We start from the raw sequence: 20,438 nt of genomic DNA, 5'->3' as shown, positions 1-20,438 counted from the left end.
TCTTACTAATACTTTGACATGTGACTAAAAGATGAAAACAGTTGAATACACGGAAAATGTTCAGCAAAAAAAAATTTTGTACCAGTCGCTCAAATTTTCAACATACAATAATATATGTACTCAAAGGTACGTAAACAATATGCACAATAAAATACTTAACAATTAACCCAAAAAATCTAGTAAAACCGCATCACAGTACCATGCACGCAAGTCAACATTTTTCACAGAAGCCGGATGAATCACATGCAGTAATTCATTTAGCAATTATTACCAACATCTGCTTCCATACTTGAATACGATAAGGGGTCATTGACTTATACAGCCTCCGTATCTTGGTATCTTTTATCAAAATGTACGCTACAACGTGACATTCCTAATTTCACAATGCAGTTTCTAATAAAAATGGATCTCACGAAATTTCGGCCATGGTTGTTTTATTTCGATTGCGTCTAGCCTTATTACTATAATAAACTATACTTAATATTTTTAAGCTGAAGAGTTTGTTTGTATGGTTGAACACGCGCATCTCAGGTACTACGGGTCCGGTTTGAAAAATTATTTCTGTGTTAGATATATTTTATCAAATAATTGACCTACTTTTAAAACTACTCAAACACTTAATTAATTCTACATTTATTTTACACTACTAAGTTAGTAGTTAATAAATAACCTACAAAAGAAGAAAACTTCCAAGCATTTTTTTTCCAAGTCTACACCACTATGATCCCTTTATAATGATGTCACATCTTCAGCACTTAACACCATTAAAAAATTAAAAATAATAAAGACATGACGCAAATTACCCATGTGTTGTTGAACCATAGTATAAATATAAAAGTATGTTATCTTCGAAGTTCGAAGGTATGCAGGCGTTTGTATGCACGCGGAGTGCTTGGCCACGCCCCCCCGTTCATGTACGTACGCACGCACACAACGCCGCTCGGTTCATACTCATGGACCGGTCTCATGATACACTTATTTAAAATATCAATACGCCTGTTCTGCGCCTCGCGAGTTTAGGTTAGGTACCGTGCGCTCCTAAACGCTGGGAGTCAGCCTACTTCTCTCTTTATACTATGGTTCAACGGATGTTGGGAATCATAAAAGTAATTAAATAATTCGAATGGACATACCTCGAGACACAGTGAGTTAAATAAAACATTATAATGAGACATCTGTTTCAATGTGAACTAAATATTTTTGTTTGTTTGGTCAGCATAACGGCTATGTTAGTTAATGAAAGATTAGAAGAAAATAAGGTATCTTTAAATAAAATAATGGAAATACGAATGCATAGCCAAGTCTTACTTACTGTAAATTTGTAACACACAAAATTATAGTGTAATAAATAATTATGTAGTAATTATAGAGAGGTTAGATATATTATGTATATATATAGTTAGAAGGTGATTGATATAGGGGGTGGAAATTATTGATATAATGGCGGAAAAGATCACGTAATAACGTTACGCACGCGATTAAGCCGTTATAAAAAGTTGTTCGTTAAAAAAGCTACATCGTCCTAAAATCCTTCTTATATTATAAATGCGAAAGTAAGTAACACTTTGTAAGTCTCATACGCAAAAACAACTAAAAGAATTTTGATGATACTAGTGGTGCGCTTGCTTATATACCAGAATAAGAGAGATCTACACAGTAGAAATACTCGCTATTGCCTATTTCATCTACGGGTGTAACTGAAAGACACAGCTAGTACAAAAAGAATCTATACTAATATACTAATATTATTTATAAAGCTGAAGAGTTTGTTTGTTTGAACGCGCTAATATCAGGAACTACTGATCCGATTTGAAATTTAAGTGTTGCTAAGATAGCCCATTTATCGAGGAAGGCTTATCCATACTAATATGTATTATAAATGCGAAAGTAACTCTGTCTGTCTGTCTCTTACTCAATCACGCCTAAACTACTGACCCAATTTGCATGAAATTTGGTATGGAGATATTTTGATACCCGAGAAAGGACATAGGCTACCTTTTATTGCGAAATAATATGTACCACGGGCGAAGCCGGGGCGGACCTCTAGTAGGCTATATGTATATCAAGCCACGCGGGTGAAACCGCGAAGCGCAGCTAGTAACTAATAAGTATTTTCCCTTATTATTCAGCCACTCATTGTTATATTTAGGTTTATATTAATTAAACATCTAATCAGAGAACAATAGCTGATAATGTTTAATTGGACGCTATCTAATATTGACAGCGATAAGCCATGTTTTGATATTAGATACCTTATCATCACAAATTCTACTGTGATTTATCATCTATACATACAAAAATGAAACATCTATCTATATCTATACATAAAAATGAATCGCCAAATGTGTTGCTAAGCTTAAAACTCGACAACGGCTTGACCAATTTGGGTAATTTTTTTTTACGTTTTTGTATTGTTAATGCACTAGGAAGGTTCTTATAGAGAGAAATGTAAAGGGCAATAGGGCAGAACAATGTGTGCTGGGGCCGTTAGTGGATTATAAAGATTTCTCTTTGGAACCGCTCGATAAATAATGATCTAATATACTTTGTAGATATTTATAAGTTCTGGACTAGTTTAATTTCTATAGTGATTTGAAGAAATAATTATAAGGTGACATCCTTATTCAAGTAACATTAAAACTATGCAAACTATGCATGGATGTATCTCATAATGTCAAAATTAATAAAACTTTAAATTTTATTCAAAACTAGCGGTCCGCCCCGGCTTCGCCCGTGGTACATATTTACGTTTTCTCTACATAAAAACCATCCTCGTACTTCAAGGAATATAATAAAAAAAGAATTATCGAAATCGGTTCAGCCGTTCACGAGTTATGCGCTTACCAACACATTTTGCGATTCATTTTTATATATAAGAAGATAATAATAACTCCTAATTATAAAGAAAAAAAATTATAAGTAACCAAGTATTATATTTCAGATATGAAGGCATGCTTAACTAATTATAAAACCAATTCACATTCATTTCATTTGCATATAAAATATTACATTTAAAACATCCATTTCAACATGCCCTATTTATATTGAATTCACATAAATTCTAAAGCCTAGTCAACCAAACAGACTTCAATTAGAGTCAAGTACCTATTAAATAAAACTAATAAAACGCTAGTTATTTGAATCGTATACATTTTAATGATATCTCGACTAGTGTCGCAGGTCAATGTCAGATGTATTTTTATAGTCGACTTTGTGCCAACTATTTTCTAAAGTGCATCGTTTCTTTGTCTATTGTTCTGGTGAGGCGCCTTCGCCCGCGAGCGCGAGTGTATTCAGTGTTTTTCTGTATTAGAACACCAGTTCATCGCGGTTTTACCCGCTTGGCTCTGCTCCTGTTGGTCTGAGCGTGATGATATATAGCCTACAGCCTTCCTCGATAAATGGGCTATCTAACACTGAAAGAATTTTTCAAATCGGACCAGTAGTTCCTAAGATTAGCGCGTTCAAACAAACATACAAACAAACGCTTCAGCTTTATAATATTAGTATAGATATGGAACCGTTTTAAAAAGATTATGTGGAAAATACATAATAAACAAAACCTATTACCATTGTTTATTTTAATCTGCAGCATTTATGTTATTTTTATCTTAATATAAGCAATTAAACTAATTACAAACATGTTGAAACAATAACATCTTGGATTATTTGTTCAACAAAACGAGTGAGAGAAATCAAAATTAGGATTTCCTATTATATATTGTTGTTGTGCTATGCCCTCAAGCCTCCCCCGTAGAGGGCGACAGGGACAAATGCAGCTCAGGCTGAAAATACCTAGGAAATTGACGCAAATTCGACGTTCCGTAGTCCCCTGTTTTCTCTTCCAATACTGGACCGATTTAATTATTTTTTTCATAATTTAGTAGAGAAAAGTATAGGCTATGTTCCTACGTTTTGCTTTTTTTTATATAATGTTCAAAAATTAGTTTTATGGAAGACGGAACATAACGGAAAATCTGTCCTATTTCTTATGTTTTGAAAGATTCATATCTTGTTTAATAATTAAGATATGACAAAAAGGAAAACGTAGGAACATGGCTAAAGTTACCATAGATTAATAGTAAAAAATATATTGCTCTAGTGGCACAATGCAGGGAGGAAACAGGGGACTATGTTTGTATGGAAAAACGGCTCTTTTGTTTGCTCTTAATTTATTTTTATTATCATTCATAATATACCATTTTGTTACCAAGAGTTTGCGCTAATCTTAGGTCCGATTTGAAAAATCATACCGGTGTGAGATAGCCTATATTCTATTGAGGAAGGCTATAGGCTATATATCATCACGCTAAGATCAACAGGAGCAGAGCAATGCAGGTAAAACCGCCTTCCTTGATAAATGGGCTATCTAAAAAAATTTTCAATTTGGTCCAGTATGTAGTTATAGTAAGTATACCAAAATAAATATAATTTAAAGTTTTATTTTTTTTTATTAACTAGTAGTTTGCAGAACATTATTTTTTTATAACTTAAGATTTCATTCTTAGGTAGGTAAGTATACATATTCGAATAACAATATGCAATATTTTTATAGTAGGTAAATCGTAATTATTCCTGACCATTCATTCAACCATACCTACACTTGCTAAAATAAAAGTTACGTATCAAATAATGGTCCGTCTTTTTCAAAAAGCTAACTATAAATTAGCCCTAATTTTTTACATTTGCAAAGACCACAGGACCGATGCGATCTAATGCCATTCTGATGGTTTGCATAAATAATAAAAACAATAAAAAGGGATACGCTAGATGTGACTCATGCTGCGTTTTTAAACGTAAAATATTTATATGCACTACCCTACATACAAGTGCATGTCAATATAGCTAATTATATCGATGTACGAACTAAATACTTACGGAATTTAATACAAGTAAACTTAGAAAGCACAGAACAAAAAAGTTCTCCACAAAAGAACATAAGCACACCACTAAGTCACATATTACACCCACGATTATAGCATTTCACGTCCATTTTGTAAGATATTATAATTATTTACAATAAAATCACATATTGCAAATAATATAAGCAATAAATCGGTACACTTGCACTTAAAAGTATAAAACACAACATTGAACGCATTTAATATGAGCACCTTGCATCACTCGCGTCAAGACGTAACTTTTTTTATGCACAAGTGAAGGCTGAATGTATTGCTATTGAATGAAGATTTGTAGATTTACAGACAACCAATAAAAACAGACAGATCATAGAACGAAGGGAAAAAAGTGCTTTCGTAAAGTGTTGCCAATGAATAATTTGGGGCAAACTATGGGGCAAACGAAATGTTGATTGAAGTTCTTTGCATAGTTTATATTTGCCCAGATGGAATAAATGACAACTATACTAATGGCCTGATATATGATTAAAATAAATTTTCAGTGCACTAAATTATATTTTATAAAACCATTCCATTCACAATATTAAACAATACTTGAAAATATAAGCTGTGACTACTGACGTCACAGAGTGACTGACATTTACGTTGATTGTATCTCGTTATACGGGATTGGTAGAAGTGATTTTTCTGATGTCGAAGAATAATCATTATAAAAAAATAGGAGACATTTAACTCGAATTAATTAATGTATTGATATTTATTTTAGTGCTTCATAAGTGGATCTTCACATGTATTATAAATTTATGATATTGCTTTGAAAGATACATTTTTAGCTGTCATAACAACTTCAAACGTCAGAATTACGTGAAACGAAACGTAGTCTCTGCAATAATGGCTTCGTTGGTGAATGTTTTGCTGCGAAAATCCGCCAATTTAAACCCTAAAGGGCTATTAAAGAATTTACCAGCCATTTACAATGTGAAGTGAGTGCCCAACGATATAGAAAAGTATTTGTTTCTCTTGTTTTCGTGTAAAAACTTAATAAACATTATGTAATAACTTAGGTTAACCTGCGCAATTTCTCAGCTGATAGCTAAGATTTTGTATTTCGTATGTATTAACTACACTACATATAATAAATTCAACGTTACTCTGTAATTTTATTTCGCCTGCTAACCTGCTAAAGTGAAAAATACAAAAACCACAATGTTCAAATCAAAAACAGTTAAGATCGATCTACTTACATATATCTATGATTTAATAGCTTTATTCTCAATTTATATGATTGCAAGTACTAAAACTAATACGAAAATCATACGTTTAACAAACTAAACCTATATTTAAGCCAATACTTAATACAACTAACAAATAAATTCGTATTTTCAGCCAAGACCGAAAAGGCCACAGATGGCATCCAGATCCAACTTACATCAAGCAGTTCGAGGGACCGGTGATGTTCCACGAAGAACTTGGAAGGGAACTTGCACACCCACCGTACAATGGTGAGTATAAAATTTATGGATTTATTTAGAGAAGATACAGAAACATTTACTAAAAATTTCTTATTTATATGAATGAAAAGATACAATTGATTTTTGAACTAAATGGCTTTCTCTTCTCATTGTGAATAAACAAATTTAGAGCGGCAGTACACCGGCAGCTTTTATAAGCTACAACAAATTTGGAAAGTGTTTAATGTAAAGAATCAGCAAAATAACATGCTTTATTGATTTCTGTTTTGTTTTTGGTTGATTCAGTATAAAAGTAAACATCCATGAAATTATTGTAGTGTCACTGATCCTTGATAATTGTATGAAGATTGAATTAACGTGTTAAATCTGTCTGTTTGTAATGGTCAGAATCTATAAGTGTTTAAACATCTATATATATAAAAATGTTTTTTCTATATATAGATTTTCTTTTCCGTTTCGCGTTGTAACGGCATCATGCGTGAAAGGGTGGACCAATTTCGATAATCCTCCTTTTATTATATTCTTTGAAGACGAGAACGAGAATGGTTCTTATGTAGAGAAAAAGTAAATATGTACCATGGGCGAAGCCTGGGCGGACCGCTAGTATGTAATATGAAGAAACACTGTTAACTCAAACTTAATTTATTCGTTCAATTAGACTTCTAGAAGCACTTTTGAATCGTCATAACTTATTTTACCTGTGGCTGGCAGGAAACTGTAGTATTGAATTTGATATTTTGGTTTAATATGGCATTCTAATGCTGTATAAAAATATATTTTTAAAGAATTGAAAAAATTTATCATGATCGAAATTTTTTTCTATTTAAAAATGCATAACTGTAGTTATTACTAAACATACGATCGTCGAGTTCAAATTGTATTGTGTTATGTATTACTTAGTACTAAATAAACGATTTTTAACGATTTTTTTTTAACGATACATTAATTTTCAAGGTGTGATAACACCAACGGAGAAGCAAGTCAAGAACATGATCATCAACTTCGGCCCGCAGCATCCGGCCGCTCACGGCGTGTTGCGTCTCGTCTTGGAATTGGATGGAGAGGTTAGTTTAGAAACGTAATGTTAATAATTGTATAGGAAACTAGCGGTCCGCCCCGGCTTCGCCCGTGGTACATATTTCGCAGTAAAAGGTAGCCTATGTTCTTTCTCAGGGTCTAAAGATTATCTGTGCCAAATTTCATCAAAATCGGTCCAGTAGTTTATGAGCCTATTCATTACAATCAAACAAACAAGCAAACAAAGTTTTTCTCTTTATAATATTAGTGTAGATAATGAAAGTATGTTTTTTAGTTTGTCTATGAGAATGTATATCTTTCAAAATGTTGATTTGCAATAACTCTTTTTGCAAGTCATATTTGAATGAAAAGTAAAATGAATACTCGCACGGTTTTACCCAAGGTAAAAGCAAGTTTTTTATAGCTGCTGTTCTGATACATATTAAGCTACATCACTGCCAAGTATCATCAAAAATTATTCAGTTGTTTTTTCGTAAAGTAGGACTAAATGTACATATTATACAAACATTCTTAAAAACGTTTGTGTTTTTAATATTAATAGGGAAGTAAGATTTAATAGCACAAAATAGCACGTAAACAAGTTAATTTTTATATATGATTGAAATCATTTGCCAGATTCTGTGTTATGGCGAGAAAATTACGAGTCAAAGTGTTATAACGTCTATATGACATCTATCTATATATATAAAACTCAAAGGTGACTGATATAGTGATCTATCAACGCACAGCCCAAACCACTGGATGTATCGGGCTGAAATTTGGCATTCAGGAAGATGTCATAACGTAGGCGTCCCCTAAGAAAGGATTTCCCGAAATTCTTGCGGGAAAGGGGAAAAACGGGGATGCCCGTACAAAGTCGTGGGCGGAAGCTAGTCTATATTATAATGTCTGATTTATTTACAATACAATATGACTTGTATACTATGTTCATGCTTATTTCAAGCTTATTATACAGCTGATATGTGCAAATATGTACTCGCTACATATACCACGTACTAAAATTAACCATATTAACTAAACTAATTTTCACTATTCCAGACAGTACGTGGCGCAGACCCACACATAGGCCTATTGCACCGTGGTACAGAGAAACTGATAGAATACAAGACATACACACAAGCGTTACCATACTTTGACAGACTGGACTATGTGTCGATGATGTGCAATGAGCAATGCTACAGCTTGGCGGTCGAGAAGTTATTGAATATTGATATACCGCTGCGTGCGAAGTATATTAGAAGTGAGTAAAATCGTTTTTTAATAGTTTTATGTTAGACTAACTTTCCGCCTGCGGCTTCGACCGTGTTGTCAAAGAAAAACCTGCATAGTTCCCGTTCCCGTGGAACTTCCAGGATAAAACCTATCCTATGACCTTTCTCGGGTATCAAAATATCTCTATACCAAATTTCATGCAAATTGGTTCAGTAGTTAAGGCGTGCTTGAGTAACAGACAGACAGACAGAGTTACTTTCGCATTTATAATATTAGTATGTATAATATAATGTTATTAATCCTATCCTACTTCCTATCCTTCCTATCCTACTTAATATTATAAATGCGAAAGGTTGTGTGTGTGTGTGTGTTTGTTACTCTTTGACCCAAATACTACTGAACCGATTACAATGAAATTTAGCAAACATATAGAGGGTAACTTGTATTAACACATAGGTTAGGTTTTATCCCGGAAATCCTACGGGAACGGGAACTATGCGGGTTTTTCCGCGGTCGGAAAGCTAGTGTAGAATAAACAAAAAGACGAAAAATCGCCAATGAAAAGATGGTCAAAAATGTACAAGTATTGTTGTTAATATGTTATTGAAATCGAAGTCTTATTTCATGGCAGTAATGTTCATTGTCTATTGTATTTGTTACATTCATTTTAAAACTCTGCTTAATACATGCATTGGCAGCGTTTGGGTTCGGATAACTTTTGCGTGATTGTGAGTAGTTGTTTATTATACATCAATCATGCCAATATTATAAAACTGAGGAAGTTTTTGGCTTATTGAATGTGCTTATTGCTTTTTTACATAATATATGTATATCGGAGTGTGAGAGCAGGGCTGTCAAAATTGTGTACTTTACTTTTCTACCTGTTAGCTGATAGGTGTTTAACGATGTGTCTTTTTGTGTGGGAGCCGGGTCAGGATAATCTATACTTATATTATAAAACTGAAGAGTTTGTTTGTTTGAACGCGCTAATCTCAGGAACTACTGGTCCGATTTCAAAGATTCTTTCGGTGTTAGATAGCCCATTTATCGAGGAAGGCTATAATATACAGGGTGTCCCAAAAAGTAGTGATGAACGGAAGCTGGGAGGTAGAGGACCTAGAGAGCTATCCGAATCACCCCCATGTATGTTATGCGATTTTTCGTATTTTCGGAGTTATGACATTTTTTTCAATTTTTCATCTATCGCTGAGTACGATGAGATTTTTATTTATGGTGACGTGACTTATTGCGCTAGATGCTTGATTTTTTTTTGTGTGGTAAGCTGAAAGATAGGCCAATTCAGTATGGTAACATTTACTATCGTTAGATCTTCGAATGGAATAAAAAAAGAATTAAATGCCAAGAAAGATAAAATTACCCAGTATGTTCACAACTTCAAGGGCCCATAAAAAAATAAAATCACATAAAAAAAGTTTTCCATTTGGCTTTTAAAAACTCGCTCTATCTATCAGGTAGCTACCCTAAAAATTTCATTTTATTATTCAGAAGGCTTCAATCGAAAAATTGAAATCTAAATGTGGTAAGTGCAAAAATTTTATTAACATGATGATCATTAAAACCAAATTAAAACCCATAAATAGGTGTTTAATTACCAGAAATTTTTAAAATAACCCCGCTGTTGCTCAATGCAAGTGCGACATCACCGTAAAAAGTTGTCTTTTAAATGTCTGAATGCCCTTTTATCATTTTTAATGGTTTCTTCTGCTACTATGAATTTCCGGGTTATTTCGTCCAAATTGTAGCATTCTCTCAAGTAGCCGAGGTCTTTTTAGTATCCCCATTGAAACAAATCAATGGGGTTTAGGTCGAGGGACCGTGCAGGCCAGGCTTTAAGGCAGGCGTCACCAGCGCATGCGCAGGCTGCAACGACCAATCCATCTTTCAGGGTATCTTTGCCCTTTAGCCTGGCCTCGACGGTCCCCGGACATAAACCCTATTGATTTTTTTCCGTGGGGATACTACAAAGACGAGAGACTGCCACAATTTGAACGAAATAACCTGGAAATTCATAGTAGCAGAAGAAACCATTAAAAATGATAAAAGGGCATTCAGACATTTAAAAGACAACTTTTTACGGTGATGTCGCACTTGCACTGAGCAATAGCGGGGTCATTTTAAAAATTTCTGGTAATTAAACACCTTGTTATTGGTTTTAATTAGTTTTTATTAATCATCATGTTAATTCAATTTTTGCACTTACCTCATTTAGATTTCAATTTTTCGATTGAAGCCTTCTGAATAATAAAATGAAATTTTCAGGGTAGCTACCTGATAGATAGAGCAAGTTTTTAAAAGCCAAATGGAAAACTTTTTTTATGTGATTTTATTTTTTTACGGGCCCTTGAAGTGGAGAACATACTGGGTAATTTTATCTTTCTTGGCATTTTAATTCTTTTTTTTATTCCATTCAAAGATCTAACGATAGTAAATGTTACCATACTGAATTGGCCTATCTTTCAGCTTAGCACACAAAAAAAAATCAAGCACCTTCCGCAATAATTGACGTCACCATGAGTGAAAATATCACCGTACTCGGCGATAGGTGAAAAATTGAAAAAAACGTCATAACTCCGAAAATACGAAAAATCGCATAACATACATGGGGGTGATTCGGATAGCCCTTTAGGTCCTCTACCTCCCAGCTTCCGTTCATCACTACTTTTTGGGACACCCTGTATCATCACGCTTAGTAGTGGAGCACTGCGGGCAAAACCGCAGGGCACAGCTAGTAGGAAAATATTGCAGGGTTTTATGTTTCTTTTTTAATTCGACATGGTAAATAGCGGAACGCGAGTTCGATTGCCGCAGGAAGATCTACTTTACTGTTGTCACCAAATCATTTTTTTTTTCTTTTGACGTGACGACGTCTTATAATTCGATAAAGTCGGCTGCACGCACGAAAAAACATGACTCATGCGGCGTTACCTCGCTCTGAGGCGTTCCATGTAAGGCTTGAAGTGCAAGTGAGAGCGCGGAACGAGCGACAAAGAAGCACAATCGGACGTTGTCACGTTCTACTATCGTCAGTAAACCGACTTTACAGACAACCAATTTTTTTCTTTTGAAGTGAAAACTTCTTTAGCAGCGTTGGGTATAAAATCTTAAACTCGCGTCAGGACACGTGGCCTGATCAAGAAGCTTATATCTAATACACTGGAGATTGCACTATGACGATTAACTTGTCACAAGAAAATATAACCTTGAATGACGTCAGTGTTGTTTTTTGTCTCTTTCTGTGGGTGACCACACTGGTTTGTATATTCAGGATTTTTCGAAATAAAAAAAACTAAAAATCATGGTCTATAAATAATAACGACATATATTTTTAACAGTATTTATATTATAATATTACAGCCCCCCTAGTCAAGTGGCTTTCTGTTAGCGTAGATACGTTTATCTACAGCCTACGTCAATCTCATACATTCGTAGTCTATTCTATTGAACGCTACGCTAACAGAAAGCCACTTGACTAGGGGGGCTGGTCAACTTACGTGAATAATTATCATCTTTATAGGTACATACCATTTTAATTGGTAGAGAATGATAGTTTTAAATAACGCTTGATAACTTTTGATCTCATACTACGATTTTTTAATTAAAATGAGTGCTACATACATTAAAACATCGTTTTGGTTACTCAAGCTTCAGTCTAAAACTTTTCAATATTCCAAAGGGAGAGTTGCATCGCTAGTGTTGATGTGTGGTAACGATATTACAGTTCTCAGAAATTCGTATATCTTTCAGGAGCTGTACTTACGGTTACTAATGGTTTCATGGTGGTTAATTATAATATAATTAAAATTACTTTATCAGTTGAGACGCAGTAACAAGAATGTGGTAAATAAAAAGGTATAGCACTTTTCAAAAGGTATTTTTTTTTCTGGACCGTAATCCTCAGGCTTAAAATGCAAGCTGCATATTCTGGCATGTTGATAAATTTTACCCTTGATAGGCACTATGGACAGCCATTTATTTCTTTTTATTTCATTTTTGGAAAGCTGAAATACGTAAAACAAAAAAATATTAGGTTAAAAAGTATAAATTTCAATGTAAAAAAGAACAAACCACAATATGTGAGTGCAATACCGATGTCGTGTGTTGTTTCATTACGAGTATAAAAATTTTTAAAATGGTGTTCTAAATGTTCATCATAATATTGTTTAGCAATATATTATCGTCGCTATCCGTAAAAACCCATCATCATGGTTACCTTACTTGTTAAATTTGTTTGTTGAAAACTTGTTGAAAAATGATGAAAGTATTAGGAAAAGAACTTATTTAACATGATTGCTTAGTAAAATGATGATAAATTTGACGATTTTTGCCATTAAAATGATTCTAAACAGGTAAATGCATGAGTATTGAGGAATATTGTAAATAACGTAAATATACACTTGCCTGTGAAATTAAAGGCCAGAATTTGGTGTCCAAAAACTTCTGCAATTTTTCACAATGCAATACATTATTAATATTCGGAAAATATTTATTAAATACGCAACAATATTAACTTAAATATTCGAAGCGACGCAATTTTTTTGACACTTACGTCATATTGTCAAAGTGAGAGTTGCTACAATTTTATTATGGTAACTACCCATAATCAGGGAATATCGCTTTTTAATAATTGGTTCAGATACTTATTTTATTTAGCATAAATAATAATTGTCTCATCCAACAATGCTTCTGAATGACGTTGTTGGCAATTTATCAACAAACTCATATACAAAAACTAACCTTTTGCACAGAATATTACAGCATACATAGTAGCCTTGGGAAAACTTCGTATTAACAGTGGCAATACCAAGTTAGGTGTGAAAGTGATAGAACACAACAATTTTCTTGTTACACGTCAAATGTTCATACCGAAATCTCCAGTGTATAAGATATAAGCTTCTTGGGCCTGATCGAAAAAGCGTAAGACGGATGTTTTTTTTTAGCCCTTATATTCCATGCGTAAGACGGATACCATTCCAAAATATGAAACATGCTGAACGTTAATAATCAAGTTTTCACTTCTGTCGGCACTCCCGGAGTGCAACCCGTCTTTTTTTATTTTATTTCAAAATCTCTTCCGTATTTTTCAGCGCTATTCGCGGAAATAACCCGTATCCTCAACCACATAATGGCGGTCGGTACTCACGCGTTGGACGTCGGTGCTCTCACTCCTTTCTTCTGGCTATTCGAGGAGAGAGAGAAAATGATGGAGTTCTACGAGAGAGTGAGCGGGGCCAGGATGCACTCCGCTTATATACGCCCGGGGGGTGTTTCTTTGGTGAGCAAATTATTTATTTTTATTTTAGCAAATTAAAATAACCTACTGGAATAATTTTATCTATATTATGGGGCAAATTTTCAATCCTTAATTAGAGCTTTTTTGTCCAATAAAGTAATATACAACTATAAAAAAAATGTCACCAGTAAAATGTGCCTTTTTTAATTGGTTGTTTAATATAAAAATGTTGTGTGGTTTTATGAAACCACGGTAAAAGTGAAACTGTTCGAACGGTTCCGAACACTGCTTTGTGTAGCGCATGTCGCGTGACGGTCGGCTGCCGAGTAGGTATACCTACTCGGCAGCCGCGATACACGCGACATGCGCTACACAGACCAAACAGTTTGAGACGATGTAATAAAAGTTTCACTTTAAAAATATTAAAAAATAAATTTTGATCAAGAATTTAAAAATTGCTTCTTACTTGGTAAACATTAATTTTCTAAGTATAGGAAACCCACCGCTTTACGCCAAAGAAAATTAAGTAATAGCACTGTTGTGGCTAACGATAGTTAGGATTACACTTTACTGGAAGAATATAACAGTTTAAATATTGTTTAAAATAAATTTGAAGAACCTGCATGGATTTTACATTTATATTAGCTTTCCGTCCGCGGCTTCGGCCGCTTTGTCTAAAATAATAAATTATATACTAAAACCTTCCTCTTGAAATCACTCTATCTAAAAAAAACCGCATCAAAATCCGTTGCGTAGTTAAAGATTAAGACATAGGGACAGAGAAAGCGACTTTTATACTATGTAGTGATATTCAATTCCAGGACATGCCGCTCGGTCTCATGGACGATATATACGAGTTCGCGAGCAAGTTCGCCGAGCGGCTCGACGAAGTTGAAGACGTGCTCACCACAAACAGGATCTGGGTGCAACGGACCAAGGATATCGGCATTGTGTCCGCTCAGGACGCGCTTAATTACGGTTTCAGGTGTGTTAATAGATAGAAAAGAAATAATAATTACGGTTTCAGGTGTGTAATAGATATAAAAAAATAATAATAATTACGGTTTCAGGTGTGTTATGTGTAATAGATAGAAAAGTAATAATAATTACGGTTTCAGGTGTGTAATAGATAGAAAAGGAATAATAATTACGGTTTCAGGTGTGTAATAGATAGAAAAGAAAGAAAAATTGCGGTTACAGTTATGTAAAAGATAGAAATAAGGACTTATTAGTGGAAAAAAAAAATGTTGTGTGGTTTTATGAAACCATGGTAAAAGTGAAACTGTTCGAACGGTTCCGAACACTGCTTTGTGTAGCGCATGTCGCGTGACGGTCGGCTGCCGAGTAGGTATACCTACTCGGCAGCCGCGATACACGCGACATGCGCTACACAGACCAAACAGTTTGAGACGATGTAATAAAAGTTTCACTTTAACAATGGAGAGAACCTCGGACTTAGAGATCAGGCAAGCGTGCTAGAAATTTAATTTCTCAATCTGCGCATTTAATAACATAAGTTCTCCTGGAAACGGGAAAGCTAACCAAAATGTCGAAGAATCAAAAGTTCGATGACTGTCAGCTAATGGGCAGAATGTGATAAGCCTGCCTGCATTGAATGCTATGAAACTAAATATTAAGAAGAGATTAAAAACAAAATAATACAAAAAAAAATATTTTGAATTTTTTGTCAATCCGTTGTCATGCTTTTACACAAATACGTAGGGGACGTATTTTAAGGAGCGTCTTTGGTTGTTGTTGTATAGCTGTTAGTCTTTGGCAACATATTGGCTATTATTTTTATTTAAATATAATATACGTATTTATACATATATTGTGTATATGTTTATCTAGATACAGACACAGCTAGTACATAAAAAAAAAGTCTTTTTGGCTGAAAATATACAGACAAGCGCTTTTCGAATTTTTACGTATATAAAACTATTTATTTCTATAAAAATAGGTAATTTTTGAATTTTGCCAAGGAAATTTCACGTCTGACACGTGTGCTCGGCACACACGCTCTTTTTGTACTATTATCAATGTTATTTATTTATAACTAGCGGTCCGCCCCGGCTTCGCCCGTGGTACCTACATGTTTAAAAACTATCCTATCTCTCAAGTTGGATCGAACTACACATGGTGTGCGAATTTTATTATAATCGGTTAAGTGGTTTAGGAGTCCATTGAGGACAAACATTGTGACACGAGATTTATATATATTAAGATTTATCATATATTTATAATGATTATTTTATTACAGCGGTGTAATGCTCCGCGGCTCCGGTATAAAATGGGACTTACGCAAGACGCAGCCCTACGACGCGTACCATCTCGTTGATTTCGACGTGCCCATCGGTACCAATGGCGATTGTTATGATAGGCGAGTGTTTTGACGGGGTTTTAACCGGGTTTTTTCATAGTGTTGAGGAATTTAAAACGAGATATTTTGTGTTCGAAACTGTTTTCTTTTGTGTACTGATTGGAGGTTAAACTGCAATTGTGAGTTTGATGAATAGAAGCGTTTGAATGTTATTAAATGGCAAGGTTTGATTGATTTAGGTTCAGAATCGGATTATTATCAGATTATTATTATAACTTCTATAGTCAGTAGATAGCTGCGTACAAATGTTTCTAAAATCTCATATAAGTTTATGCTTGTATATAAATGAAATTTCATCCGAAAAAATAAATACAACAAACATACATTTAGAATTACTAAATAAACATACATTTATTACTAGCGGTCCGCCCCGGCTTCGCCCGTGGTACATGTTTACGTTTTCTCTACATAAGAACCATCCTCGTACTTCAAGAAATATAATAAAAAAAGAATTATCGAAATCGGTTCAGCCGTTCCCGAGTTATGCGCTTACCAACACATTTTGCGATTCATTTTTATATATAAGAAAGACTAGCGGTCCGCCCCGGCTTCGCCCGTGGCACATATTTCGCAATAAAAGTTAGCCTATGTTCTTTCTCAGGGTCTAAAGATTATCTGTGCCAAATTTCATCAAAATCGGTCCAGTAGTTTATGCGTGAAAACCATACATACATACATACATACTTACATGCAAACCTTTCCTCTTTATAATATTAGTATAGATAAGAAGATAACCGTTTGGTCATCTTTGTTTGTGCTAGATTTAGCTACACAAACAGATTTTTATTTATTTTAGCTTTCACATATTAAAACTAATCTTATTTATTTTTTAATTAATATATTATTTGACAGATACCTAATCCGCGTAGAAGAAATGCGTCAATCGCTCCGCATCATAGATCAATGTCTCAACCAGATGCCGGCTGGCGAAGTTAAAACTGATGACGCCAAACTGACTCCACCCTCTAGGGAGGAAATGAAGGTATTTATATCAAAATAACTACTTTATATACGTATATAAAAGTAGTTATTTTGATTGATTTTTGAAAAAAAATATATGAGTCGAAGGACTCGAAAGAAAGAAAAAAAAAGATGATCCGTGATGTACAGACGCCGAACAAAGACTCGATCCACACTGTGTTTCAAAATCAAACTCAAGTCATTTATTTATTCAATTAGTCTTCTTCTAAAGGTATTTTTGAATTGTCATAGCATATTTTAACATTTACCACCGCAGTATCTATGGATAAGAGCCGACAAGAAACTCCATAGTTGCCCTTTTAAAATATTGTTATCTTTTTATCAATACTAAATAATGGTTTTCTGTTTCAAAAACATTTGAAATTCTTGATTGACAATCTTTCAACTTTATTGTCGTTAATACTTATAAGTGTTTGTTTTACAGACTCTGTTGTTTTGTTGTCATTATTTATTCCAAAGTTTTATGAAAACTGCCGCTTATGGTAAATACAATGGTAAAGACCTGATAAATAGTAATATTGCTATTTGCCATCACTTTAAAGTTTAATCTCCATTCTCTGTTAACTAAAAACTCAATATTTTCGTCTACAGACGTCGTCTACCGACCTGATCCACACCCACTAATAATACAGTTCATTTTCACTTACAGACGTCGATAAAAGACTAGGGGCCTTAGACAAAGTAACAATTACAAAACGATAACGAAGTTAGAAATCGCAAAAATGTATGGGATTGACATTAGATAGACCACGTGATCTAACGCGGCGTATGTCAATCCCATACATTTTTGCGATTTCTAACTTCGTTATCGTTTTGTAATTGTTACTTTGTCTACAGGCCCTGATCCACACACCATTATAATACAATTAAAATTCACTTACAGACGTCGTTAAAAGACCTGATTCACACATCACTATAATACAATTAAAATTCACTAAAGACCTGATCGACACCCATTTAATTCTGTTCAACAACACTTACAGACGTCGCTAAAAGACCTGCTCCACACATCACTATAATACAATTAAAATTCACTTACAGACGTCGATGGAAGCCCTGATCCACCACTTCAAGCTGTTCACACAAGGCTATCAAGTACCGCCCGGCTCTACTTACACAGCTATTGAGGCCCCGAAGGGTGAATTCGGTATTTATCTGGTGTCCGATGGCAGTTCTAAGCCTTATAGGTGAGTTAAGGGGGAATAGGATTAAGCTGGTGAAATATGATGTGGGAATAGGATTAAGCTGGTGAAATATGATGTGGGAATAGGATTAAACTGGTGAAATATGATGGGTGAATAGGATTAAACTGGATTAAACGTGTTTATGTTCTCTCTCCATTTTTTTTGACTCCAACTGAATATTAAAACTTCGCTTATATTTTCAAAAGCACCTTCATGGTTGGATAATGGCTGCCTTTATCAATGTATTATATTATTGTTATAATTTAAAAAGGTTTTCTGGCTTTTCAATTTGTGCTCGTACAATAAAGAATTTTGCAGAAATGTATGTGTAAAGATATTTATATTATATTTTCTTTCCAGATGCAAGATTAAGGCGCCCGGCTTCGCTCATCTCGCGGCACTTGAGAAAATCGGCAAAAATCTCATGTTAGCCGACATTGTAGCCATCATTGGTACTCTGGATGTAGTGTTCGGCGAAATTGACCGATAAACAGCGTGTCGGTCAAAATTTAAAAAGTGGGGGTGTAAGCAAATAGTATTGAAAATATCTGGAAATTTAATAATATCGTTAAAGAGTTTTCAATTTTGATGTTTCTAAGAATTTCACTAGATCTTTGTGAATTGTAATATCTGTATTAAAACATGTATGTAAGTATTTCATTTTTATCTAAAATGTTTAAATTTTGTTTACATTTTTGCTACTTGAAAAATACATTTAAAAAAATGTGTTTTATAACGTCAATGACTTATAGAAAAATAAATCGACTTAGATTGTACATTATTAAGTTTAAGCAATAAATTATTAAGCAAAGCATTGTTTAATTGTATTGTTTCATTTCCCGTAGAATAAAATTATATTTACAGACGATTTTTTATTTTGTAGCCTCAGAAAATTTCAAATTTCATTGCAATTGAAAGTTTATGATACTATAAAATAGAATTTAAAAATTATTATTATTATTTAATTATATCCCTATCCTTAAATTAGGCCGGGTAAAAAAAGTCCTATGTAAGATCGTGGTGAATCCAATTTCATACAAACGTAACTGTACATTAACTAGAGGGGTACCGCAAGGGTCTATCTTAGGGCGCGTTCCCACCGTGTTGTGACGACAGATAATCGTGTAGTTTTAAGTGTCGTGGCTTATATGTTTAAATGGAGGTGTTCACATTTAGAACGACACAATTTACTGTCGTCTACGACAGTTTTTGCAGTGACGACACTTTGTCGTGACAGTGGGAACGGCAAGCACGACAGTCGTAAAACGATAAAAAATCGTGGACGGCAACTCTATGACGTCCATTGAACTCAGGAGAGTAAACGCACTAGTAATCACCAAGCGAACGCAGAGGCGACTAGATTTGTAGCTTGCTGATGATGTGTAAACGACAAAGCGACTCCCAGGAAACGATAAAATGTGGTCGCGATCCAATGGGAACAGCTAGATACGACAGTCGCTAAACGATAAAAAATGTTGACGACAAACAATCGTTATAATGGGAACAGGTAGAAACGACAGTCGTCGAACGTTAAATTAGTCGTAACGACATAGTGGGAACGCGCCCTTAGGTCGCTTACTATTTAAATTTTACCCAGTTTATATTGTTAACGTTAAAAAACTGTCAGAGGCAACAAAACAAAATAAAATAACATTTGACTTGAGACTTAAGCTAAAAAACCTAAAAAAATATGTTGGTTTTTTTCATTTCATCGTTAAATTTGACATTAATCGTAATTACAACTAAAATATGGTGCAATCAAACGGCAAACCCAGAGCTGGGCACCGTTAATAAAAAATTTAACTTCGTTTATATCGCTAAACCGTTTATCAAAAATTTTTAACGCAAGTTAAAATTAATCGTTAAAATCTGTTAGTTAACACGTAATAAATTTTTTTATTTTTTTTATCCGGTCATCATGAAAATTATTTAAGAACTGTTGGTGTTAGTTCTAGTAGTTAACAGGTTAATAACAAAAAAAAGTGAATAATTGAAATAAAAGTCTTCTTCCTCATCATCGCCGTTGTTACTCGCTTTGCTGCTTCCACCACCTAAACTGTT

General features: G+C 34.1%; 2 protein-coding genes across 3 annotated transcripts in view; one reads left to right on the top strand and one right to left on the bottom strand.

The window, feature by feature from the left end:
- The window catches only part of LOC149475375 (uncharacterized), a 93,896-nt gene extending 88,724 nt beyond the window's left edge, over nt 1-5,172 (bottom strand). Inside the window, exon 1 of one of the 2 annotated variants that reach the window (XM_089713305.1) lies at nt 4,879-5,172. The gene's annotated coding sequence lies outside the window, so the exon portion shown is untranslated. The remainder of the gene's footprint in view (nt 1-4,878) is intronic. The other variant, XM_089713307.1, reaches the window with a different exon arrangement.
- A 521-nt stretch (nt 5,173-5,693) lies between these two features.
- On the top strand, nt 5,694-19,240 carry ND-49 (NADH dehydrogenase (ubiquinone) 49 kDa subunit). The gene is made up of 10 exons (XM_089713526.1): nt 5,694-5,842; nt 6,246-6,361; nt 7,286-7,395; nt 8,408-8,609; nt 13,687-13,874; nt 14,654-14,817; nt 16,093-16,212; nt 17,065-17,194; nt 18,235-18,380; nt 18,738-19,240. Exons 1-10 carry the CDS (start codon nt 5,751-5,753, stop codon nt 18,865-18,867), a joined length of 1,398 nt encoding a protein of 465 aa, XP_089569652.1. The 5' UTR covers nt 5,694-5,750; the 3' UTR covers nt 18,868-19,240.
- Nucleotides 19,241-20,438: the final 1,198 nt, after the last annotated feature.

The sequence above is a fragment of the Colias philodice genome, chromosome 30 (genome assembly GCF_061535455.1).
Source record: "Colias philodice isolate Cphi_HAF_F1 chromosome 30, ilColPhil1 Martin Lab GWU primary, whole genome shotgun sequence".
Lineage (NCBI taxonomy): Eukaryota > Metazoa > Arthropoda > Insecta > Lepidoptera > Pieridae > Colias > Colias philodice.
Note: the sequence above shows the minus strand (reverse complement) of the source record. Positions and strands in the feature narration are given on the sequence as shown.